The sequence below is a fragment of the Phoenix dactylifera genome, chromosome 9 (assembly GCF_051530095.1).
Source record: "Phoenix dactylifera cultivar Ajwa chromosome 9, Ajwa_hap1_PhDact_Kaust_v1.1, whole genome shotgun sequence".
NCBI classification, from domain to species: domain Eukaryota; kingdom Viridiplantae; phylum Streptophyta; class Magnoliopsida; order Arecales; family Arecaceae; genus Phoenix; species Phoenix dactylifera.
Genome location: NC_143198.1, coordinates 32,223,260 through 32,250,748, shown reverse-complemented (window position 1 = coordinate 32,250,748; position 27,489 = coordinate 32,223,260). Strand labels below are relative to the sequence as shown.

General features: G+C 39.2%; 2 protein-coding genes across 5 annotated transcripts; both read right to left on the bottom strand.

The window, feature by feature from the left end:
- Nucleotides 1-7: 7 nt before the first annotated feature.
- LOC103720136 (ATP-dependent zinc metalloprotease FTSH 5, mitochondrial-like) lies at nucleotides 8-13,277 on the bottom strand. Of its 4 annotated transcripts, XM_089925620.1 has the most exons (9): nucleotides 12,893-13,277; nucleotides 10,847-10,934; nucleotides 5,685-5,945; nucleotides 5,236-5,287; nucleotides 3,824-4,060; nucleotides 3,611-3,735; nucleotides 1,831-2,307; nucleotides 761-1,504; nucleotides 284-666 (listed from the first exon to the last, which is right to left on the bottom strand). In XM_089925620.1, exons 3-9 carry the CDS (start codon nucleotides 5,715-5,717, stop codon nucleotides 550-552), a joined length of 1,785 nt encoding a protein of 594 aa, XP_089781746.1. In that variant the 5' UTR covers nucleotides 5,718-5,945; nucleotides 10,847-10,934; nucleotides 12,893-13,277; the 3' UTR covers nucleotides 284-549. The 4 variants fall into 4 exon arrangements, with proteins under 4 accessions (XP_089781745.1, XP_008807937.4, XP_089781746.1 ...); XM_089925619.1 differs by lacking the exon at nucleotides 5,236-5,287 and having other exon boundaries at nucleotides 8-666; XM_088705068.2 differs by having other exon boundaries at nucleotides 284-1,504.
- Nucleotides 13,278-14,398: 1,121 nt separating this feature from the next.
- LOC103720121 (WD-40 repeat-containing protein MSI4-like) lies at nucleotides 14,399-26,061 on the bottom strand. Its single transcript, XM_039131248.3, has 15 exons — nucleotides 25,809-26,061; nucleotides 25,356-25,419; nucleotides 24,480-24,566; nucleotides 24,010-24,072; nucleotides 23,468-23,533; nucleotides 23,268-23,342; nucleotides 22,963-23,038; nucleotides 22,156-22,375; nucleotides 21,904-21,985; nucleotides 19,341-19,414; nucleotides 18,987-19,098; nucleotides 18,797-18,871; nucleotides 17,708-17,787; nucleotides 14,966-15,065; nucleotides 14,399-14,697 (listed from the first exon to the last, which is right to left on the bottom strand). The coding sequence occupies exons 1-15, from the start codon at nucleotides 25,934-25,936 to the stop codon at nucleotides 14,596-14,598; spliced, it is 1,404 nt and encodes a 467-aa protein (XP_038987176.2). The 5' UTR covers nucleotides 25,937-26,061; the 3' UTR covers nucleotides 14,399-14,595.
- Between the last annotated feature and the right edge of the window lie 1,428 nt (nucleotides 26,062-27,489).

Here is a 27,489-nt window from a genome sequence, read left to right as displayed (position 1 = left end):
AAAAATAAAATAAACAAAAATGCATTGCTGGCAGTAGAATCTGTTTTAAGAGAGTGCAAGCTTGTAGTAGAAACACAACCTACAAGTCTTTACATCAATGTCCAAGTCATGCTCGCTGTCCAGTGTCCAGAAAGCATAATCAACAAGCTGGTTGGTGCAACATAATGATGAAAAGAAACAGTACATCCACAGAATGGCCATCTACAAGGAGCTCAGCTTTTGTGAACAGGGCCTCACAGGCTTGCAGTTACCTCCACTAGAAGCTGCTGTTGAAGCACCATCATTAATCAAAGGGAATATTGCAATTAACATTGTTAGAATTGAGAAAAAAAATGAAGCCTGTCCCAACATTGTGATTTAAAAACCTTCACATTCTGTGTCCCTGCCAAAAGTTTCTACTTTTGCTCTTCTGCAAGCTCAGGGAAGAAACAAATAGATGTTTATGCATACATTGACTTGGGATTTGCAACAGGCCCTCTTTTTTTTCTTTTCCGTTTTTGGAAGTCCTTCCCGCCTATTCACCCTTCAGATGCTAGAAGAACCTGCAATTTATATTACATACTTGAACCTACCAATTACCCTCTTGCTGCTAAGATCCCACAGCAGGCTGTGCAACTCCTTTAGCCTTGGCTGCTGCTGCTTGGGCCGCAGCAGCAGCAGCAGCAGCTGCAGCCGCAGCAGATGGAGGTGTTGTTGGCACAGAAGGGGTGGTTGTCTGTGAGGCTGCCACAAACTGCTGCTGCTGCTGCTGAGTGCGCACCCGGGCAAGCAAATTCTTGATCTGAGCCCCAGTCAGGGTCTCGTGCTCAAGAAGAGCATTGGCAAGGGCATGCAGCTCTTTATTGTGAGTCGTCAAGATAGTTTTCGCATTATTATATGCCCTTTCCAGAAAGTCCTTCACCTCCTTTTCAATGATCAGCCTCGTCTCAGTGCTCATGCTCTTTCCATTGTCACCGTAGTCGTGTGCAACAAGACCCACCTGCTTGCTCATCCCGTATTTTGTAACCATGGCTCTTGCTAGACTTGTGGCTTGATTGAGATCCGAGGAAGCACCAGAGGTCACCTCATTCTCCCCAAATATTAGTTCTTCAGCTACCCGTCCACCCATGCAAACATCCAGCCTTGCAAGCATTTGCCTCCGAGAGATGCTAGTCTCATCCTTCTCAGGCAATTGGGTTACCATGCCAAGGGACATCCCCCGTGGCACAATTGTAGCTTTGTGGACTGGGTGGGCGCCATCTGAGTGGATGGCCACAAGAGCATGACCACCCTCATGGTAGGCTGTCAGCCTCCTTGATTCATCAGAAATTACTGCTGATTTGCGTTCGCTGCCCATCATGATCTTGTCCTTGGCATATTCCAGATCAGCCATGCTCACAGCTTTGGCCCCATCCATAGCAGCCTTAAGGGCACCAATATTGACCAGGTTTGCAAGGTCAGCACCTGAGAACCCAGGTGTTCCCCTTGCAATGATCATTAGATCCACATCATCTGCCTTCAAGACCTGCATCAAACCAAAAATAACATTGACATCAGCACTTTATAGATGCTATTTTGTCTTAAAAGTTCTTTTAGTGGCTATTTTGATGGCCCGCTGCCCAGCACAAATGGCAAATTGGATGCCTTAAAGCTTCTCACAATTAAGATACCCAAAAGTGGGAGATCTCAAATACATAATAAAGATAGAGTTTGTACAGCCGGGATTTCCTTTTTTTATTTTTTTAGGGAAAAAGGAAGGCCGAAGCCCACCAAGCATTGGATGTTTTTGAATTGCAGCAACCAATGAGACAGACCAACAATAAAAAATAAAATATCCGCGAGGAACATAACCTTTGACATGTGGGATTCCATGATTTGCCTTCGGCCCTCTACATCAGGATTAGGAACAACAATGTGGCGATCAAAGCGTCCAGGTCTCACAAGGGCTTTGTCCAATGATTCAGGGAAGTTAGTTGCAGCAATGACAATAATCCCCTCGTTCTGCTTAAAACCATCCAACTCAACAAGCAACTGATTTAGGGTCATCTTCATGTACTGTTGGTCCTTTGGGTTGCGGCTCCCACCTATTGCATCAATCTCATCTATGAAAATGATGCAGGGGGATCGTTTCTTTGCTGCAGCAAAAAGATCCCTCACCCTCCTAGCTCCCACACCAACAAACATCTCCTCAAATTCACTTCCACTGCATGAAAAGAAAGGAACACCAGCTTCTCCAGCAATAGCCCTTGCTAACATGGTCTTCCCTGTCCCAGGGGGGCCAACAAGCAAGACACCTTTGGGGAGCTTGCCACCAAGGCGGGTGAAACGCTGCAACAACCAACATAATACAAATTTGAGAATCTAAGTGAACTTCAGGTCTCTTTACAAACTATGCATCGCATATCAATAGTAAATTGATTGATGCATCATAAAGCATAAACGTCACACTGTAGAAGCACGAAAGAAAACTGAAGCTCAAAAAGAAGTGAGTTGTAAGGCGCTTGATAACAGTTTCTCGATAGATGGTAGGGACTTGCTGGTTAATACCAGGTAGAAAACACAAAGCAAAAGCCAAACTAGGACTGCATCAAGACAGATCATGATTCTTTAATAGAAGCAGTGGATGTTACAGTGCATCAGTTCTATGGAAAATTGGTTGCACCCAAATGAGGGTGTGGTATAGAATAAAATGAAACTCCAATTATAGCTCTAGAGGTCCTATCCAATATATGCACCAATTTCAAAACCACAAATACCCTTAGTAACTCAAATGGATTTATAGCACTGACCATTCATTGCATGAGATTACAGGGCCAATGACCAAAGCAAACTTTGCTTGTGTTTAGTTGCAGGAGTTTAAGTGGCTGACATAGGATACCATATTTTCATTTCATTCCAATGGGCAACAAACATGCTAGCCTAGTGGCATGTTGCATGTGTTCTCATCTGTGTACCAATTTCTTGTAATAAATATGCCATAAAGGTTTTTCCGAGATAATGATGAAGTACTAAACTGAAAGTAAAAATCATGTAATCCAACTCCCTTCAACCCTATAATTCTCTCTAAAAGAGTGAATCTTCAAAATTCTTTATTAGCAAATACCTTCGCATGAAGAATGTAAAAAAATAAATAATCAATGAATCAATAAATGAATGAATGAATGAGTTGAATGCTGAAGAGTTGGATATTCTTGACTCTTTTGAAACGAATTAAAGAAATTACAGAAAGCAGTGGTCCTGTAGTCACTTTATTTTTTTAACTATTAAAGGCAAGAATTGTAGAATATATGGAATCATGATAACTGATTGTCCATTTTAAGCATTAAAATGGACAATATCAAATCACTGCAATCAAATGGACATATATCAAATCAAACAGATAAGGAATAATGCAAACAGGTAGTAATATTACATCCCACTGCAAAACCAGGTATACAGCAGATGCCAATGCTATTTCCAATCTTGGATAAAAGGCTACCTCATATCATATTCAGTTAGTCCTGAGCAAGGGAATTTTATATATCTTATTTAACTAAATATCAAACAAAACACTTTCAACAGCATGAGAATCCTCAGAAAACTAGGGAAAGAAGACTATCCATTACATTGTATATAATGAGTTTGCTTTTACCTTTGGATCGCGAAGGTAATGAACAATTTCCTCGAGTTCAGCTTTAGCCTCGTCAATGCCCTTTACATCATTAAATTTGGTACTAGAATCCATGCTCGGCTGCACCTCCTCATGTAGACCAAGCCCTGTGTAAAATTATTATGAAGAAAACTTTCATCCACTCAATTATTTCAGGCAATGAAGCAACTAATCAAATCCTAAGAGACAGCAAACCTTTACTAATTCCTCTATCCTCAATGAGTGCTCCAACACCAGATATCAAAAGAAAGGTTAGGGCAATAGTGCGAAATGTACGCCACAACTGCTCTTTAAAATGACCAGTTTCTGCTGTCACCATATGAATAGGGGCACTTGAAGTTCCAAGAATTCCTTCCTTGGTCATCTGGCCCACATTCCTCAATGTCGGGATGCTGCTGATAGTCTCTTCCTCCCTTGCCGATTTAACAATGCCTATATATCATCATCCATAAAGTCACCCCATGAGATACTAGGCATATACTCATAGAATGGAAAGCAAGTTACATGAAAACGATAACCTAAGAATGGGAAGATAATACACCAAAAGTTAACAAGCAAAAGAGCTTAATTTTGGAGGCACAAAAATGATCATCAAAATAAAAATATATATATTATATAAGGGTCACTGAATGTGAAATTTGGGATGTGACTCCACAAAAGAAAATTATAGATGCATTTCTAAACTAGTGAGGAGTGGATACAAGTAATGTATGTGGATTATAAATTGGACACCAGGCATTAGTTTTAATGTTAATAAATTTCTACATCAAATATAAACAGACGCAATTTTTATAGCCCATAACTTGTGATCAAATCTCTATTTCAGCTTTAAAAGGTACAGTTCTTTTAGTGTTTTGAAGATTTCAGAAGCATAAAACCACCTTACAAACTTGTTTAGACCAGGCTTTCATGGCTCTGACACTCAGTGTCAAGTTTACTGTTAATGATTCAACCTAGACAAATTTGATGACTACAGCCTAAAAATTGAAGATTTAGCATCTAAGGGTCTGCTAATTGAAAATAAAATGAATAAAGGACCTTAAAGAGATCTATTTTGGGACGGTAATTGAAGATACTATAGGATATTAATTCACAAAAGAATCCCCTAAAAGCCTCATCCCATATGCATGATATATACCAAATCAACCTCAGAAATCGAAATATGTTCCATAGAACCTACTACTAGTTTTTAACCTAGTTTCGATCCTCTGAATTGGAGTAGAATTCTTGCAGAATGCATATTTTTGGGCAAGTAAGGGGCCTACCAAGGCATCCAAGACAAACAATGAACAGAAACACATTCAAACACTTCAAGGATTACCATCTCAATTATTTTGATCACTTTGACACTTTTTCGGAACTACTATTGAAAGGTTATGCATGTTGTTGACAACAAAGTAATAGGAACTATAAACTGATATGCATAGTCGAATATCATCACATTTTACAATGTACTGTTCTCAAAATTACTAGGTGCTAAAGTAAAAGACAACTATAATGGTTGCCGGAGGGGCTGGTTTTAGGACAAATGTCTGAAAATATTACTAGCTGTATAGAGGTCCAAAAAGATCAAAATTCAGTTTAATGGAAAAGACTAGAAGGCTCACAACAGAAACTGGTACGGCTCGGAGTGAAAATGGTAAAATGGAATGCATTGACCTGACCAAAATAAATGGGAAAAAGTTACACATTTATCATCGCTCAGGGTTTTTAAAATAAGCAATTGAAAGATTAATAGGTAACCTCAGGAAGATAAGCATGGAAACAAACAACTGTGTGTGGCTATGATATAAGCACCAAACAGATGTGCAACAATATTAACACATCTATCAATTAAAAGAGCTTTCTTCCATTCCATGCTATGCACTCAAAACTACATACTAAACCTACAGAATGACACCATGGATGCTTGATAACAGTCACAAATGTAATGTGCCGCCAGTGAACCCGATTGTCACTGCATTACATGCCATGCACTTGACAGTCACACCATCATATCATGCAAGCCAAAATCCATCACAGACCATAAGGTCATTACAGGACAGTAGTATATTACCTCTTTGCAATGTCTTGAGCAATGAACTTTCATCCAGCCTATCAACTTTCACTAATGCCTTAACATACTCTGCAATTGCTGAAGGGTTAGAATGTAGTGAAGGCTGACTTTCAAATAGTCTAATAACTCTTTCTGGATCACTTCTGTAAAGCTCTTTAAGAAGTGCAACATCATTGGGTCCATCTGCATCCCATGCTCTGCGAGCAAAACTACCAACATAGCTTGACTGAAACCTTTGGTGAAAATTTCTGAGTCTGCTTCCTACAATCAGTAAACATATAAAAAAATCAGTGCTATGAGGAAAAGGGTAATGCAAGGCTTATTTTAATTAGAATGAGCGCCGTTTGATTTTTGCAAGGACTAAGGTTGAAAATACAACCAACATTTCTTAGAAAGAAAATATAAACAAGGCTCCTTTTAGTTCAGGTGACTAACAATTATGCACAGATTATCAGTCAGAAATTACATACTGTTTTTGAGGAAATAATGTGACCAGCTAACTAGTCAGTTTTATTTGCAAGATAAATATCCAAATGCATATATACAAAATTGACCTAATGGATCTTCATAAGTATTAAGAAAGAAAAAACCTTCAGGCACAAATACATGCTGAACATCCCTCAACTCTTTTTTTTATTAACCAGAACCAAAAGTGTTCCTTTTCATATCTATGGAGATGTGGATGCTTGTGAGGCATTTTGTAGCTTTTGCAAGGTATTAATCATGCTAAGTTACTTCCCTAGCATCCAGTGCTCCACCAGCTATTTTATCACCTACCTAATCAACCCAGTTTGCATCATAGCCACAACCACAAAACACAATCCTGTCAATAGAAGATTGGCATACTAGCCTCTGTAATTTCATGACAGTAGAAAAGATTTCATCAGAATATATTCTAAAGCATTCCTAAGAGTTCTCTAAGTTTTTTTATATTTTCATGCCTACCATGCTTCTGATGGTTATAACATTTACCTTGTTAACTTTGCTCTTTCAAGTCAAGAAACACTGCTCAGCCTGGGTGAAAATATACTCAAAAACTAAAGATTACAAGTCTATTTAAGGAAAATTTACATTTCGACCCCCTTAACTTTTCCCATGTTTCACATACATCCCTACACTTTAAAATGTCTCAATTAGATCCTTAAAGTTATATTTCATTGCAAAGTGATCCCCCGACCATCTCCCCTAACACCGTTGATGACCATCTGCAAATGATGAAAATGCCATCTCGTCCATGCAGCTCCAAGCACTCCCGCACCTCGTCGTCTTCCCGCTCTTTGTCCATGTCATCCTCACCTTCAGCACCGCTGGTGATGCTTTCCCATTAAGTTGCTTAAGTCTCTACCACGGCCAAGCCGACCTTGCTTTTCCCCTACTATTTGTCCATGTCGTTCTTGCCCTCGTCGCAGCCAGCGCCAAGGGTTCTACCCTCAACTAGCTCCTCTCCTTCCTCATCCTCACCCATTGCTCCAACTTTGGATTCCGAGGATCTATATTATGAAATGGCATATTTATAGGTAAAGCACTTGTACTTGGAATTGCTGGAAGCTTGCATTCCTTTCCCACTTGCTAGCTAATATATGCTACAGATCCAGCAAAATTTTCAGTCTAGTTGGATTGAGGTCTATGGTCACCATCTTCTTACGGAAGCCAGGCACCATCTGCATCAACATGTACATGTTCCACGTTCCATTTCCCCTTATCCTACCAATCCAACCCATTCCAACCCCATCCACCATTCCCCAATTCTTGTTCTACCATCTTTACATCCGATTTCCTTCTTCCCACTCTAGAAGCAGTTGAACTTTTAAATCATGCCTCAATTAATTCTGCCGTGGATGGCAAAACCTGTCTCACATTAGTTCTAAGCTTGTGCAGTAAGTAATAGACCTTCTCTACGAGCTGCCACAATAGATCTTAAAAGAGCTCTTCAGGGTGGATCCCAGATTCCAACATGTGCCTTTCTAGCTCGAATGCTTTCTCAATCTCACCACTGACTGCAGAAGGCTAAAAAAGCAGGATCGTATCACCACAGTTGGAGTTATACCCAATGCCTTCATCTGTTTTACAATCTCAAAAGCCATGTCTCCATTACCCATCAACATTGCCATTCGAGCTACTAATGTTAAAGCTACTTATAGGAATTTTTACAATCTCAAAAGCCATGTCTTCATTACCCATCAACATCACCATTTGAGATACTAATGTTAAACCTGAATCACTCAGGAATTTTCTCCAAGCACATCTTTTCATATATTTCTCCCCTCATTCGTGCATAGTCCCGGACTTCATCACTTAATTGACTTGGAACACCATCTTTCTTACTACCTTCACTTATTTCATTCAAGGAATAATATGTACTCGCTCCTACATCTAATCTGGACATACTTGTTCGCTTTGACTCCGTTCTATAATGATGTGAAACATCTTCTGATTCACCTTCCCCTCTGATATCACTAAAAAGCTGTCATTTTGAATTCCTCCAACCAGCCAAGTGCCTGTATTTCATTCAAATCCTCAAACTTCCCAATCAAGCGTGCATCACCTGAGTCCTTGTTAAAGCAAGTGGCACTGCTACTACAACCACTACCACTTTTTGTAGGAGAAACGACCTCAATGGCTGCAGAAGAACATAGATACAGTAGCACATCATGGTGGTATTGCTCCAACTTGATGACATCCCTCATGGCGGAGTCTTATAGAGATATCGCTCTCCATCATGTCCCCTATCTTGGAGCAAATGTCCAGCCAAGTTTCAGGTTAATTTCTGTTGTATTGATCGTAGCTTTCTTAAAACCTTTTTTTTTTCTCCATTTTTTTTAAAAAATTTTGCCCAAAGTTTCAATCTTTTTTAATTTTCTAATTCCCCCTTCATCTCTTGACCCGAAGGGAGACAACCCCAACCCAGAACATCTATGCCTCAACCTACTCCTCCCTATCTCTAAGTCTACCATTTGCCCATCAATCACTCAACATTTCTTAGCTTTTCAAGCATTTCTCTCCCCCCTTTCATTTAGCGAACTCAAGCAAGGAAGCAGGGAGGCAGCATCTCTGTGTCTCACATGGTTCTTAGGAGGGATCAAAAGTTGCATACAAATTATAAAGCCACCTGTCCAATTTGGTTGCCTTTAGCCTTTCCAACCCCCCCCCCCCCCTTCTTCTCTCTCTCTGCTAACTAGGAGACTTGTGGCAGCTAAGCCCTCTTCCTTTCTTTGATCTGAACTTGAAGATAGATATAGAGGAGAGAGAGCTAGAGGTGCTTTTGAGGTCTTGGGAAAGAGTGGCAGGCGGGGATTGGACAGTGAGGAGGGGTGGAGGAGGGAGAGAGATAGATATGGTCGTGGGGTGGACCGCCGCCATGGCTGGCAATGGCTGTCCTGGAGTGACAGTAGCGAGGAGATAGGGAGGACAGGGACCAGGATCGGGTGGAGACCTTTAACATCCAGTTAACAGAGATGAATGAATGGATTACATTGCAATCAAATGCAACTTTAAGGATCTAACTGACATTTCTAAAGTGTTGGATGTGTGTGTGTGTGAAATATGGGCCAAGTCAAAGGGGTTAATATATAATTTTCTTTAAATTAAAACTATCACAAGAAAAAATGGGAGCCATAATAGGCTAATTGCAAAATGTTTTATATAAAAAAGAAAGAAGAAAAGAGTTTCAATCTCCAATTTATACTAAGAATAAGGGGACAAGGGTTGGAAAGTATTAGTTCCCATATAAAGTTCCTCAACCTAACTCTTGCAATGCTATGAACCAATTCCCAAGCATACTTGCATACCATTCTAGTATTACGTGGAAACTTCAAAATCTGAGGGTTTTTTATTTGTCATTGTGTTTGGAAACTTGGACACCTGGACACTTCATGACACTCCTTGACACTCCAATTCAGCAAATCATAATATCAATACAATTAAATATCAACTTCTGAAACTTTTACCTATAAGATTTCAAGTCTAGCATAATATTTAGCAAAGGTTTTATGAATCTTAAAAATAATAAAGCGATTGGCCCAGCAAATTATTCATTACATACATACATCTACATATATTTATAGAAAATATCTATATAATATGAATGTGCTCACAATCCAATTTTTTGAAAGATCCCGTGTCCACTCTTCTGGACACTTGGAACTCGCCATCCATGTCATATGTCCAAGTAACATGGTACTGTCCTATAAGATCTCTAAGATTTATCAACTGTATGATCTAATCCCTAGACTGATCTTTTTCTCAACGCTAACAAAACAGTCCAATGTTTGCTAAACAAGGTATGTTCCACCCTTTTTTTCTTGCACCATACACACCTTATGAAATTCCTTAAGTCAACCATCACACTATGTGTCATTAGGGATCCAATTTGAACAACAAGAAATTGCTAGATACCTCCATCACCTTAAAAGAACTACACTCCAAGAGCATTAATGCTTCTTGAGAATAGTAAAACGTAAAACATTATCTGATTCTATAGGATCATTTTAGATGAATACTAATTGTCAATATAGAGCAAAAGGTACAAACATAAATTCTTAAAATATTTAACAGAATTTACACAATCCCTGAAACAAGAGAGTATTCATTTTCCTAATAAGGCAACAAGTAATAACGTGACTACGAGCAAAATATGGCACTCCTATACGGGGCTGATAATATAACGAACTTATGTGGACACAAGTTTACATCTAAATGTTGAAATCTCTTAAAGATCTGTCTTATATCTATAATTTTCCAAGAAACCTACGGTCTTAAGCAACAGGAATGATCCTACTGGGAAAATGTGAGCTAAAAATCAGGATAATATATGCATCCTAATGGATTACTAGATCAAAATCTGGTACCATATAACACTAGGGTTCAATGCATTTATAAGTTCAATGCATTTATAGTGAGGTCTCGCAAAGAGAAAACATGCACTGCATAATTCCAATTAAACAAGTGCATATTGCTAAATTTAGAAACTTGCAGAAAGTAGTTTTGGAAGCTAAACCAACAACATGAACAAGGTCCAGAATAACAACTTTAAACTGGATATAAGTTTAGCTTTGCAGCCAAAAAAGCTGAATTATAAACAAAATTGGTAAATTTAGAGAGCAAGAATTGAAATTGTCAAAATATATATCCATTAAAAATGAACGACAACGAGATTTACATACCTCCACTACCTTCAACCGAGTATGAAGCAAGACGGGATCGACCACTTAATTGATATAAATATGAAGGCTCCAATTGTTGTTTTGCAATCTATTACAATATAAACAAAATTAAAATTAAGACAGAACATAATATAATGTAAAGAACAATTGTTTCCCAGCCATTGCTTCGTTGGGACAAACATGTTGAAAAAGTGGCCAATACCTTCCCTTAACATATTGTGACCACTTAATGCAAAAGATGTCCTCTAATCAGCAGAATATGGAAAGGTATGTCAACTAATGAACCAATCATCCACAGAAGTAAGCATTAAAGAAAACACATGCACAACACCATGGGATCAGATAATCTCAAAATCACCACGTAAGCACAAGAGCAAAGCAAATAGGTACCACACCTACAGTCAAAACTGCTTCTTCTCTTGTCAAATTGTTTCCAACAAGAGTGCTCCCAAAAAAACTACTAATGAGGCATATAACTTGTACCCTTAGATGATTGTTCACTATAAATCATGCAAAATGAGTACTATCATTTATCATTAGATTATTAAAAACATGATGTAAGACAGGTCAAGAACCCATTGTCTCCATGGCAGTTGGATCGAGACAATGACAAAAACAGAAACTTTGATACACTTATCCTCCTCTGCCCCAAATATTTAAGTATTCTGAGGTCACATCGAAAATTGGGTCATAATCAAAGAACTGTCCATCATAACATCAATGGCTCCTCAAGGTCAAAAGCAATTAGTTTCTTCCATAAGATTGGTATATGAAAATAATAAGCAAGGAGACCATGGCATTGGCGAGAAGTTTAAATGGACAACAACCACAATAGTGAGCTTTATTAATATTTTGAGTCCTCATGATTTCCAGCTAGCCAAAGAGGTCATGCATGCTACTATAAATGGAAGTTCTACGTTCTTGCTCTCTGCATTATCATGTCTCTCACTCAATCCCGTAGTTCAAGCTCGATTGGTTGAAAATGCTCATCATTATGATAAGTTATATAACAGCTGAGTTAATCACTTGTCCTAATCAGGAGTCTTTGGCCGAGCTTCATTCCATTTACCATTTTAACCACTTGTCCTAATCAGGAGAATCTGTATAACGATCAACAGAGTAACTTTTCTATTCCAAAGATCTAAATAAAGAAACAGGTCCTCTGTACAAAATTAATCAAAATAAGTACAATTATGTGGTTCCTTATCACTTACACTATTGAACATTTTGTATTGCAGCCAAGAATAACGTGATGGAAGTTTAAAACCACCCATCCATGTGACTAGGAAGTATTGTCCATTCAGATATTGTTGATGCGTTATTTCATGTAAAAGTAAGCTATTCTGCCTCCTTGGCAGGATTTCTATAATATGGATGGAAGCAAACGATTGTTCAATAAACAAGAAGATGTTATGGGAATAGGTTTGAACAGTTTACCTCCTGTATCTAGTATATAATGAAAGGGGAAGATTTTGCATTACTCGCTTTTTTTTGAAGTCTAGAAGGGCACCTTTTTTGGGGTTTAGAGCTTAGAAGGGCACTTGCCCCCACTAACCTAATGCTCTTCTTCGAGTAAAGGCAGAATAATAAAAGGGCAGGAATGAGGAAGCCGTGAATCGAAAATTATAGCAGGAATTATAAATTGAAAATGCTAAAAGCGCAAGAAAGTCCCCAATTCTTCAAGTGGCTCTGCAGCAAAAATAATAATAATAATAATTCTATAAAATTCATAAAATCCAAGAAAAAAGAAAGCCAAAAAGAAACAGATGGCAAATTTAGGGTTTTGCACCAGATATTGCCTAAACTAAACCCATCCTGTTTCCAATGACAAACATAAACCATCAAAACTTCAGAACCAATTTCTAGAATTCCTCTCGAGATCACAACATCCAGACCCAAAGGTTCTTCAGATCCACAAAACCGCATCAAATTACAAAAAAAAAAAAAAAAACCCAATCCGTGCGTCTAACCCTAGTACCCGGAAATAAGTTTTCTAGATTCAATCAACAGAAATATTCCACCAACGCTATCACTGAGAGATCGTACCTTCGTGAGGAGGCGCCTCAACGCCATAATTCCTTCAAGAAAACCTCCCTTCTTCCCTCCCTCCCTCCTTCCCTCTCTCGATCTACCTCTATTCGTAATCTATAAATAAAACCTAATACGGAATCAAAGTATTTCTGCGTCAAAGGAGGGGGAGACGTCGGAGAGGAGGAGGAGGAGGTCGGCCGCCACCCGCAAGGAAAGTAACGAGAGAGATTTATCGGAGTGCTAGTTATCGTTATCCTCCCCGTTCGAAATTAACCCACGAATTTGACTCACCGGGTCCCACAGCAGGCCTGGACGGAACCACATCATAGACAGGAGGCGGTATCTCATGGGAGTCGAAGTCCAAGTAAGGACTGCCGGTCTATGGACAGGGAACGACATCAAGAGGCTGGTGCGTGCAGCAATTGATGGCTTTATCGGGGAAAATCTAGAAGGACCCCAACACATACGGTCACGTTTGCTGTGGGCCCCATCAACCTTGAAGGCTTGAAATGACTCCACGGCCCATACGGATAAGCGGAAGCCGTTATAGCTTCCCAAACGCCGGTGAGACAATTTATCTCACCAGCTGCTGCCTATCCTTGGACCTTGTGAGAAATTTGACCGTCCACACAATCAATCATCGATGCTTGGGGATTTTATCCCCTGCTTGCGAAATGGCAAAAACGGTCATAACTTGGATTGCATTGCCTTGATTTGCAAACAATAAGCTTCAACACAACCTAACGTTCTAAAATGTTCCGGCATGAGAAAGGTAAGATGCACTCTCGTATCCCTTGCATGGTTACACTCATTTTGGCTGCTCATTCAACTGATGTCCGAAATACGGAAAATAACCCCTAAATATCAGTCGAAAATTTGAAGTCGGCCAATCTTCTGGCCGAGCATGCATCTAGCTTGCATGGCATTAATTCGGATAGCGGGTATAAGGATTTATTTGAACAGGAAGTTAACTAGTAGCAACATCCTTGTCCATACTTCTCCCTACAAAGTTCCAGCAAAAATTTTAGCTGTACCTGCCCATGCACAAATCCTGTCCTGCAAGACTATTGTGGCAACAGGTTTCTGCAGAAAATTCAACCACTGCAGATGATTTACAGTCAAAAATCCTACAGAATTCCAACATCTCAACCTACCTACTCACAGCTACACATGGTCTTCTCTTCACCAAATCTATTCATTGAGAGTTTGAGTCCTCTCCAGGTGCTAGACTTCATGTGTAGCAGCAACCATAAACACCCCTTTGAAATAAAAAACTGACCAAGAACCAAGCACCCAGTGCAATGCATTAACTGAACTCGAATTTTGTTGGTTCAGATGCTACAATACAGAACATGTAGAAAAAGCTCCATGTATCAATTATGGTGAAGAGAACAATCAGTTAATCAGGTAAAGAATGCAGGACTTCGATCATAAACCGGCAGCCAAAATGATACAAGGCGCAATACCCAACACATCACAATGGCTAGGAGAAAGCAGGTATTCCAACAAACGATCCAGAGAGATCTAAATCCAGTAATTTTAGCCACCACAACATTGGTATTTAAGTAACAGATGTGAGGACTTCACTCATAAATATCCCAATTGTCCTACAAAGTTTCCAGAACAAAAGCTCATCAACCTCTAAATAAACTAGCACTCTTTCAAATTTAACAGCTCAAGCAAATCCTAGTGTTTATCAGTTAGCAGTATCTGACGATTTACGAATTAGGTGCACATGTCAAAATGTGGGATTTAAACTTCTCCAGCTCAGCCAGAACCTCCTCTTCTGGCCTGTATATCAAGTCACTCATGCGCCATATCTGCATCGACCAACACATACCATGAGACTGTTGTCAAAACAAAAAAGAGAGGAAATTCTAAATAAACATACATAATCATGTTAAAATTCTACAGTTTGAATGCAATTCCAGGTCAGTGATATGATCCTCAACATGGACCATACACTTGATTACATCAAATCATTTCTTTATTAGTTAAGTAAAAAAAAAGCAACCTCCAACCATAGGCGAATCGACTTCAGGGGTAGGTCATCTGGAAGAAGGAAAATGGCAAATCAAAATAAATTACCTGCAATGTACCACCGCCACCAGTACTCTCACCATCATCAGAGACACTAACAATGGTCCATGGGTCAGATGAATTCCAATGGAAATCTACGACTTTATCTCTGCATAGACATATAGAAAGCAAACATTATAATAAGCAACTGTTAGTGAAACAAACCCATTAAGTGCTTACTCATGGCAATATCTACCATTACCAAGAACCCTCATACTTTCATCTCTGCACAAACATACAAAGAGCAAACATAATAATATGCAAACGTTAATGAGTAAAACCATTTAGAAACACTAAGCAAAATCTACCGTTACAAGAAGCCCTCATACCATTACCTTAAACATTCCAACAAAAACCTTCTTCGTAAAATCTGTTTGGGCATTCACTATTTAACAGAGGGGGGGGGAAGTGTGGCTTTTGTAGCACATGATCAGACCAAACCATCTAATTTTCTCCACTACATTGACCATAGATCAAACAGCTTCCTCCTTTAAAGCCTCCATATTATAGTCTTAAGTCCAGAATTTAAAGCCAAATTTTCTATTTCATTTTGAGCATCCATGAGAACATATTTTTAGCACTTCATCTTCCATATCCCTAGTTTTTGATATTATCAGCACCATATTGCTCGAGCTCTAGAATCAAAAATTCATAAGGATGAACGTTATGCCATATCCACAAACTAAAATATAATGTGTTAACTAATTGAACGTTCTACATCAACACCAATAGCAGTGCAGAACAGTTGGAATGCTGATGACTATGGTGGAGGGAATGGTACTAGTTGGCAATAGCAAAGGCAGATGGTAGTGACGATGGTGGTGCAAGGGTAGGAAACACCATAACAAGATTATGGTGATGACGATGGTGGATGGGCCATTGGGGAGGAGAGGAACTGAAGCACACAAGCAATATTGTTTGCTTGTAAAAATAAGGGCAAAATTTAAGGGGAAAAAAACATGAATTGGCTGCATGTGTTTAAAGTTGAGGATTGTGGCACACAAAAAAGTACACCAAAGATTGAGAGAGAGAGAGAGAGAGAGAGAGAGAGAGAGAGAGAGTTCTCTCCTGCTTACACCATAACTTAGAACGAGTCCAATAAGCAAGCTAAATAATAAACCATTTCAAAGAAAAAAAACGAACGTAAACCAACTGCCGCCTTTGAGAGAGACGAGGGGGGAGGAAAAAGGGGGGGATGGGGGAGTTAAATACCCTAATATGGAAAACTCACTATCATAAATAAAAGAAACCTCTCAGCCTCATCATACAATTCCCATCATAATTATAGTACTATTTCAAAAAGCAAGCTAAACAATAAACCAAGATCTGCCGTACCGGTACCGGTAGGCGTACTGGTCGCCTAACGGACCAGCACGGTTTCGGTTCGGACCGATTTAAACTGGTACCGAACCGGAACACTCTTTCCTGCCGAAGCCAAAGAAGAAAAGAACGAGAGAGCGAGCGGGGGAGGGAGGGAGGAGAGGCCGCCCGCGAAGGCCCCCTCCCCCCACCCCCCCGGGGGAGTGGGGGAGCCCGTAGAGGCGCGGCCGCAGTTTTTTAATTTGAGAATTTTTAAGTAAAGTCGGCAAATCATTTGCCTCTGCCGCCGCCCCCCTCCCGCCCCGCGGCCTCCGTCGCCCCCCCCCCCCCCCCCCCCCGGGGGCGGCGGAGGCCTCTCCTCCTTCCCTCTCTTGCCCGCTCTCTCTCTCTCCTTCTCTTCGTCTTCTCCAGCTCTGGCTAGGTCTGGCCCGTACCGGTTTTCACTGCTCCAGCATACCGGTTACAGGCTGGACCGATCCGAACCGGACGGTACGGGCCAGTTCATCAGACCATGCAATAAACAATTTCAGATAAAACGAAAACTGGAAGGTACACCAAATTGGGAATTTTAAAGGGGATCAAATACTCTCATATGGAAAGCCATTACAATAAACATCTTGCAAATCATATTTTGTACAGATGCATGCATATTGACAGACAAATACATGTAACGTCACAGACAAATTTGTTGCAGCACATGTTTATGTGGGTGATTGCATGGAGAAAGCTACAATACTATTATACTGGGAGGAAATGAGTGCCAAAAAAATCATTACTGCAAATAAATGACTGGCCATCTATAATTACACACCACTCATTATGCTCTGCAATTTAAATTGCCTAAAAAGCGTAAGCTAGATTTCTAAAGATTTCTTATGCAATAATTAAGTGCTGTCAAAATAGACATTTTTAATTCTAGAACACAACAAGCTAATTCAATCTTTAATTTTGAAGTGATTAAACTCACAGTTTCACTGGACCAAAGGTACAGTTCCTTGTTATATATGACCCACCAGTAGTTTGATATCTAAGTTCTATCACTATTTTTCCACTTCTTTTTTCCTGCTTGGTATAAAGAAGCCTTTAACAAATAGAGATGTTGTAAATTATGATCAACAGTGTAGATTTTAATTCCGAGGATTGTTATGCATGCATAAATGCATATATCTATCGATAGATTGGTAGAGAGAGAGAGAGAGAGAGAGGCACACTGATGCATACATCTTGCCGTGAAAATTATATATCAATTAAATACCTTATCTTTATTCTAGCAATACACTATTTATCCAGGAAGCTGAACCATATACTGCAAACTATATTTAGCAAGTTGCTTCTACTGACTACCATATGCAACTGAAAGGTTGGCCTTAAAGTGCTCAACTGCCACACAAGCTTGACAAAATCATGCCATAAAAAATTAGCAACACATACCTGTGCCCTGCATGTTGAAAGAATAAACCAGGAGGTGAATTGGGCATCCTCGTTCCAACACGTTCCTTCTTCTTGCCAACCTAAAATAGAATAGTTAATAAGACTGCAGTAATAATGCATTTTAATATAGCAATAAAATATGGATATTTTAAATACATGTTAGGCCTCACTTGGGCATTGTTCTCCAAGGTCAGTGATCAGCATATATTTATATCTTGAATTACTCCTGAGCTCTCCCTTCAATACATATTGAAACACATATATCCACACATGCATATATATATATATATATATATATATATATATATATACATACACATATCTATATATGCATATGCAAGGTCTGCAAAATCGGTATTTTGTGAACCATATTGGTAGGTTACCAGTTCGGTATGGTACATAACGCATCTCGTACTAAGTCAGGCTCTCAACATTTCTTCTCACTCCCATCCATGGTACCATTCAAACCCAGGCAATAGGGTTGGTACTGGGGCAGTATGGGCAACTCCGCTCAGTTTAGACTGGTACAGACTAGTTTGGCTCATATGTTGAACCAAATCTCCATTCTGTGTCAGTACCTTACTAGTATGGTATGGTCTATACAGGCTGGCGGGCAGGCAAGCACGCACGCGCAGGCGCGCAAGAACGCCTGCGAGTGCATGGGGGCAGGCGGGCACGCACGCATGCATATAAATAAGTATACTATATAAAATATTCAGATGACGCCAAGTCCGCATGGCCCTTATGGGCTAGGCCACACGTGCTACAATGGCAATGACAATGGGAAGCAAGGCTATAAGGAGCGATATATATATATATATATAAGTATACTGTAATAAAATATTCAAGTGACAAGCTGGAAATAATATAAATTTTAGAGATGGAAACAAACAAAGGATAGCCACAAGGGTAGAAAGCATATAATTTACCATGCAATCATATATTACTATAGGAGAGAGGCAAATAAGGAACAACAAATAATGGCCCTAAGCCTTTTCAGTAACATTAAAAATAGTTTCAAGCCATCCAAGTTAAACACTTTTTACTTTATCAACGTTTTTAATAGGTCCAAAGACTCCAACTACATACCTTCTCATGATCCCAAACATTGAGCAAGCCATCCTCTGCGGCACTTCCAAAAACTGATGCTTTATCAGGAGACCACTGAAACAACAATAAAAAGACATGACAAAAAAGTAACAAGACCATCCAACCACAATGCAAAAGATATCACAGTAGACATATAAAAAAGTATTTCTAGAAGTGGATAAAAACACGCCTGTACACAAAGAACAGCAGCTTTGTGGCCTTCAAATTTATATATTGGTGTTCCAACACCTCCAGAAGTTAGGTTCCGGCGATCGAACATACGAACAGAATTATCAGCAGATCTGAGCAACATGCAATTGAATTAACAATAATAACAAATTAACATCCCAGAAAGGACAAGGTCTTACGAAACGTTGCTGAGAACTCAGCATGCAACACCAAAGCCTATTTAATAACATCACGGTGTTTTTTTTGAAAAATATGGTTCGTTAAACTACAACATAATACATTCACAAGCACACATGCCCATTAACAAAGTATAAGAGCTTTATTTAAAAAGGAACGTATACATCTAAACACATACCCAGTTAAAATAAGATTTTCATCATGTGGGTTCCAATCAACGCAGTGAAGATCAGCATTGTGAGCCTTTTCAACCTGTCACAACAAACGAGCTTGTCATACCCCCCCCCCCCCCCCCACCACCACCACCACCAAAAATAAAAATAAAAATCATAAAGATATATGGAGAGAGAAAAATAGGAAAGCATGTGGACTAAGCATGGTTTTCATAAAACTGCAAACCATGACCAATTTGGAAAACTCATATTAGCCAAAAAAAATACAAAAGCAATGTCACAAATAGTTCAGCAGGAGCATCAAATGAATCAATCTAGCGGTATGATACTATTACCAATTGTAGGTGATTTTTTCAGCCCCTTTACATAAGGAGATGTGACTTTTCCCTTTTTATCAAATAGTTAAACATATCAGTTTCGCAGGAGGGAGTGGAGAGAGAGAGAGGGACGGGGGTGTGAGATTTGGAGGGCAGGTGGGAATGTGATCAATGAAGGAGTTCAGACATTTAACAGAAATGTTTGGTAAATAAGGAATAAATATAGAGAGAGGACAGGATCGTGTTTGGATCAAGGAAAAAGGATGTTTACTTCTTTTTCTTTTGATTTAGATTTTAAATTTCAAAGATTTTAAGTAGTTGAGGAATCATTAAAAAAAAGTGGAAAAGATGGCGCATGAGAATATGGAGAAAGAGAGTAGTTGTACATGATTTTCCTCTTATTTTGTGTGAAACGGAAATGAATGCTTTTAGAATAAATTGAGGGCATTTCCAGCAAAAAAGTTGACAGAGGAAATCCTATAGGATATATTCTAAAATCGAAATCTATAATAGCATAGATATGGAAAAGTCTCAAATCCAAAACGTTTAAGAATGCTACATGGTACCGCATCTGGATGCCTACTAGTTACCTAATAGTTCTCAAACTATAATTCTACTTTTAAGTTGTCGAATGCATCTCAATAAGGAGGATAGACAGTTCATTGTTGCTCAACATATCCATTATAAACTCAATAATCCCATAATAAATTATATAACTACTAGTAGTAAGTTATATTTGTGTGGAATACTATCAATACCCTATTCCATTTGGACCTCTTCATATCCAATCCTGCTGGAGGACTTCAAAATCCAAGCCAAGTCTGAAATTGTTGGATGCAATAGTGACAGGCTATACATGAAATGGGGGTTAAGTTGTCCTAGTGCATAGTTTTGTAAGGCTAATGCATAAACACCTTTGATATACAGATACAAGCACAAGAACACACTGGTTTGTGCACCTTCCCACTCCAAAAAGGACAAAAAAGAAAAGGGGAAAAAACGCATGCATGGTGGCAGACCAACAAATCCATGCACACACATGCCTACACGCACGAGCACACACCATAGGTGCGCACCCCAAAAAGACACATACAAACCAAAGCATCATGCACGCACATCCACCAAAATTTTCCAAACTGGAAAGACAGACACCAAAATTATCGAAGCTGAAATTCATGTTGACCAACTTATACATAATGAATATACATAATGGTAATCTCTGGTTGCATTAGTTGATTTGGTCAGAGTCAGACAAGCCCGGCTATATTTTTCTTGTTCATCCACGGACAAAGGGAACCATAATAAAGAATAAGGTGCACTGTAATGGAGCTACCACATCCTAGACAAACTTAACAAACCAAATGGCATCCCTACCATCTCCATCATCCAATTACTTGACAAATATTGAACTGCTCACTTTTACACCTATATCCGTCCCTTTCCTAGCAATCTTTTGTTAACTCAAAAGGCTGCACCCTGCTTCAGTAACTCACCTTCTACATTACGTGGACTCAAGTTCGTGTGTTACGCAAAGGTGCATGTCTAAGCATTGGATCCTTTCAACACCTGAGAATTTCTTCTTAAATAGTTGTCTCCAAGTGTTATAGGAAATCCATGTTACATGGTCGGGCATGAGTACTTTAGGCTAAATCAAAGGGTTTGGGTAAAATGCCTCACCATATGAAAGATTTTTGAACATCAAAAACTAAAAAAGACTACACATCTCGAGAAAGGTAATCAACGTCCCTGACACAGTTGCACTTAAAAATGGACAAAGGTTAGTTCATCTAGCCAGCTAATATTAGATCTTAGAACCACTATCGACGACTCGTACAGTATGATCAACATAATGGACAAAAATATTGAGAATGAACGAAGAATGAGCTGTAGCATAATGGCAAAGAATTGCCAAATAAATGTCGAAGAAGATGCTTTTTAAATACAAAATTAAAGCACACAATTTCTCCATAGCTAAGGTAGCAAAATTCTCAGCATCCAACTATTAGGATTTCTTTTCACATAAGTAAACCAAATTAAAAATGCTGCTAAAATAATGTTGGACTTAAAATAGATGGATTAGGAAATATATAAGTTGCCATCAATCAGCAAACAACATGGATCAATGGAACTTCCAACCATGTAGATTATTATTTATTTACTTTTATATTTGCAAATCTATCAGAAACAAAAAAGCTTCTCTATAAACCTGTGAACTTTCATGATAATTACAAAGGGAAATAAAAAAAATTACCTTGATGGCTGGGGCAGTACCAGTTCGGGCATCCCAAAGAATGAGGCAAGAATCATCACCGACACTACAGAATTCTTGTGCGCTTCATAACAGTCGGGGAACAAAATATCAGCATAGAAACAACATATCACAAGAACCAGAACAACTCACAGGATTTTCATGATGGTGATACAGCTGATCCAACATATGAGGTAAAAGAATCACAGAATTATATGATATGTCTCAGCTCCAAAATTTTAACTACTATTATACCTAGAAGGACAGAATTGCACATCTTCAACAGTATCTTCATGCCCTTGGTATACGCCTCGTGGTCCAACCGTAGGACTGTCTGAGCTTTTCTCATTACCAGCTTTTGCAGGCTGCTTCCCACTTGAGCTTGCAGGTGTTGCAGGAGATTTAGCAGCTGACGACTCTGCTAACGTGGAGATATGATCTTGAATGCTCCACAGAACGACCAATTTGTCCTTCCCTACAATTAGTTATCTTGGTCACAATAATATACAAGAGAAAGATTAGGGAGATTTTCAGTTTAATGTTAAAATGTGCAAACAAAATTAATGTGTTAGGCATAAGAATCTGAACAATCTCGACTAACAGATGCCTGCAAATTTTGGCCTGAAAATAAATTATATACAAGGTCACAAAGTCTTAAAATTTATTTAGATGCATGTACAGAATATACCATGTGAATTAATCCGATGCATCAATTGCGTAAGAAAATGTTTCATCAAGACAAATTTGTTCAAAGATCAGTTCCATAGTAATAGTAAATCAAACGGCACCCATAACACCAATACTGGAGAACTGTCAACTAAAAAGCACAATGGCATGCTTTCATGAATAGCCAACATTTTAACTTTATGAGTACATACAGGAAGAAGAATTGGTACAACAAGGTTAACCTCTCCATGATAAATTACCATGACTATCAAAAGCAACAGACACAAGAAGCCTCTATACCTACAAAGTGAAATGAGCTACAGCAAGGAATTATGCCTGTATGCACACGTGTACATGCATGTGTTTATATATCTCCAAAAAAAAAAAGTTTCTAACCTCCGGAAAGTACAAAAGGATCTGAAGGACACATGGAAAGTGCAAATTCCGCATTTTCTTGATGTCCTGTCAATATCTGCATGATGACAACAAGATAGCAAGTTGCAGTTGGTTAAAAGGAAATATTCCAACCAAAAATCTAAATATATAAGGTTTCCTAATTAAATCTTCACGCAAATTGCACGTGCTTTTTTCCTCAGCACAGAAATCATAAAAACAGTACCAACTGCTAACTTTATCCATCGGCGCTGTAATTTAGCATTAAGAAAAGCATAATCAGGTAAAGTAGTTGATTGACAACAGACCAAATCTGGACGAGAGTCAGCAGCTCCTAAAACAGCATGACGATTAGGCTGCACCTCAACATCCCAGATAAGTACCTGCAATGGAGCTTAACACTTAAGTAACATTGGATCCAGCTTTCAAAACCTTCAAAAAATAAATAAAAAAAAATGGAGAGTAAACTTGATATATACAGCTGGAATAAAGATAATCAAAGACATACATCAGGGCTGTCAGTATGTGTTGCCACTATCTTACTGTTCTGAGGAAGCTCTCTGATTCTGTTAACCTGCATGATGGCAGACATTCGTAACACATGAAAATTTTTGAATTCATAAATGCCTTTGATGTTGCTAAAAGCTCTTGCATATGGAACCCATTATAGATCCCTCAGTAAAACACATGAAAGAATCTGGATCCAAGTGATGTGTGGAGTTACAGACAGTAGCTCCTTGACAACTTCCTCTATTACTCAAAAGCTGACCTGCCTTCCCTTAAAACTTTACAAAAGGTTTTCAGCAACCAAATTTTTTGCTTAAAGTTGATTGGCCAAGAAGTTTGGACTAATTTGCAAATTCATTACCATAACTTGAAAAATGATTGGATGACCTAGGCAATTGCCTAGACGAATTAACATCATCAAGTTTTTTCAGGCATCATGACCACATTTGGTAATAACCACACCGATAATCTTCAGATGCGATTGAATACACACCATAAATGTTGAAACAAAGTATAAGTTGCCATAAAATAATCACTTCATACCTCCCCAGGATGTATGATAGTTTTGAACTTTTTAACAAAGGGAGAGCGTGCTTCTTCATTAAACTGCAATCAGAAAAGTATTTAATTATCAGCAGAAAACTAATGAGTCTAAATGCAAATGAAAACATTTTATCATGCAAATAATCCTAGTATAACGTGCCAAACAGGAGCCTTACCAAATTTATGCTCTTCATGACAACTTCAAAACTGAGATGGAAATTATTTTCTCATAATATTGAGTACAAAAGCAAATAGATTCTGAAAGATTTGTGTGCAACTAAAAAGTTTCAATTTACCTAGTGGGATGTAATTTGAGCAGTAAATACATACTAGCCCATGGCAAAGCAAACAATATTCTAGTAAAGATTATTTAAAAATGCTTATTAACTATGGAATAACTCAGGCACCACTCTGACAAACTTCAAGCAATGTAAAAAAGCACTAAAACCAACAGTTCATGACCACTTAACCTGGGAGATATGCTCTGCAGCCGCAACCCTTGGTTTGACAACTTCGCAATTTGCGATGACGAGAGTATTAGGAACACTGCCATCGGTCTGGAACAAAAGCGTAAACAAGAGATCAATGGACAAGCACTATTCAAACAGTATAAGTTCCGCATTTACAATTTGCTACTGAAAAAGATTTGCTCCATGGAAGTAATATGCTTGTGTAAATGTGAGCAAAACATAAGCATGAAAGTATGCATGAGCAATAAGCTACCACTTCTTCAGAAAAATCTAACACTCATTTATTATCAATCAAGATGATAATTTGCCACCTTTAAAATGCATTAAGAGAAAAAAAAGGAACACGGCACAATAGGGCAAAATAAACAAAAAGAAATCTATGTGAATATCTAGCAAGATAAGAATGCCAGTAATTGTGCGGAAACACAAAAGAGTAAATACGGGTAGAAACACAAATTAATATGGAAATTGCTGAGTTCGATGCTTGCAATTGAATAAAGAGTTTTGTTTTAACACAAAATCAGATGATTTACAAACTCAGTATAAAAAAGAACAGTTATGGTAAGTAAATTAGTGAGAGCACCCTTCTACTCCAGATAAATAATTCAATTATTCAAAAATCACACGCATTAATAATTTTCAATACGACAAAAATTGGCTCATCGTACCCTCACCTATATTATATGTAATGTTATTTGATTCATGAGAAACTCAGTGAGATAACAGGCAAGCAGGCCATTCGGAACCCTTTTTTTGAAAAAAAAAAAAGTACACGTAACTACCAAACAGAATCAGCGGAACAATATATGCTATTACCGAGGCTGATAAAATTCTACAGTTTTAAACGAAGCAGTAAATAAATCTAAGGCCACTTACCTGCTCAGAAAGATACAGACGTTGACGATTCTTGTACGTTGCTTGCTCGAGCTGCGGACCCCACCTTTTTCAAGGAAAAGTAAAAGGCCAAAAAATCAAGAAGCTTACACTTCAAAAAGATTTTTTAAAAAAATAGAAAGCAGGAAAAAAAATTGGCCTCCAAGCCCTAAATAAAAAGAAACAGCGACTATAACGTCTCACTAATTGAATCGAAGTCCAAAGCCTTCAAGAACATGAAAAGATCGCCTCCTTTTCGTTACTAATCTTCCCCTACAGACAGGCAGCTTCGTTTCCAGCACCCCCTTGTACGGCCCAAAACCCTAGGATGGAAGACAAGAACTAAAATCCTAGAATGCGAGACCCTCCTCCTGTGTTCTCCTTCCCCAGGAACCCTAGCCGAGAAAAGCGAGGAAGAGAGGAGAGGAGAGGAAGAAAGAGGGTTATAATACGAACCGGCAGGAGAGGGAGGGCCAGACGAGGTTGTGGTTGGCGAGCCAGTCGTAGAGGACGGGTATGAGGGTCTTCCATTGGGTATACCGCTCGTCCACTGTGGGTTGCTCCGCCTTTCCTCTCTCCCTCATCTCTCTCGCTCGCCGTCCCTTTCTCACACTCTTTCCCGCCCGCTGCGCAAAAGGGGAAGGAAGCCCTCGAGGTCGTGCTCTTGTCTGAAAGGAGATCGGTCACGGAGGGAAGGGCGGGCCGCGGGTTAAAATGGATGGGAGCGGACTAGGAAAAAAAACCAAGGAGAGGGCTCGGCTTGGGTCCGTCCCGCCCATAAATAAACCGGTCCGCTGCTGCATGTGGTTTAATTAAAATCGAGCCAAAAATTTTATCAGGACTTGATACGCCGCGAATCCTCTTCAAAAACAAAAGTACTTTCAAAAACAGACATAAATGGTGCATGGCTGTCATTAGTTCATACTGTAAGTTACTGGGTTAAGTCCTACAAGGAGCGGTGGGAGCTTCCAAGCTGGAGTATAGTAGGGGCAGAAAAAATTTTCAATGAAGCGGTGAAATACGTAGAGATCGGAAAGAACACTAACGATGAAAGCACTCTTTGTAGCTATTTATCTGAGAAATTCACACTGAGGGTTTTATTTAGGCAGACCATGTGTAGCACTGAAGCCTCTTTGTAGCTATTTATTCTCTAATTTTGTTGGCCCCATTCATATCTGAGGAATATGAGCCGCTATTGTACCACAAAAAAAAATAGTCTATAGATACTTTGTCAGCGGTGCAAACATTAGATGGTGTGTTTGAATGATACAAATCAAGATATGGATAATCTACTGAGAAAAAAAAGTTTTGCTTCCATTATAATGAATTGTGAAATACTTAATCCAAATAGCATGTATGTTGATGAGAAAATTATATTTTGATCTGGCATGCCGATATGATTAGGGAGATGTCACCTATCCAAGTATGCATGGTTTTCTATAGCGCAAAATAAGTACATATGGAATCCGAAACTCTTGAAATCTTCCCTCTGGATTATCTAATGGAGCCTGCTTAATTTATAGAGATTTATCAAGAAAATGCAATTGATGCTGAGATATCAACCGAACTTCATAAATTTTTCCCACATAAACCGTTGCGGCTAGCAAAGTTTGAAAATGTTGGATTACTTGCATGAACTAGTTTCCTAGGAACAATTATGGTTGCAGTATCAGAAGGAACTAAGAGAACTTCGACCAAGGTTCTTATGAGACCTGATGCGGGATTTGCACCCCGTCACCAGCACAGCCCACACACCAGCCGAGCAGGGAAAGCGACCGCGTCCTCACCGAGGTATTGTCCGCTTTGGGGATCGGGGATCGTGACCGCTCCCGGGGGTCCGCGCTTTGACAGCGCCCCGGGTGGAACCACCCATTCCACCCCTCACGGGTTTGCCCTTCAAAAGGCGCCTCGGTGAGAAGAGGTTATTGAGCCCCCCATTTAAGGCACAGACCTTTCCGCTGATTAGCCGATGTGGGACTAAATTCGGGGAACCCCCCGTAACACAGCCCCCCCAGCGGGGAGGTCCTGTGCCCGAGTCGGCTCCTTGCTGGATAGGCGGAGGGCCGAGGCCCTCCTTCTAGCGCCATATGATGCGGGATTTGCACCCCGTCACCAGCACAGCCCACACACCAGCCGA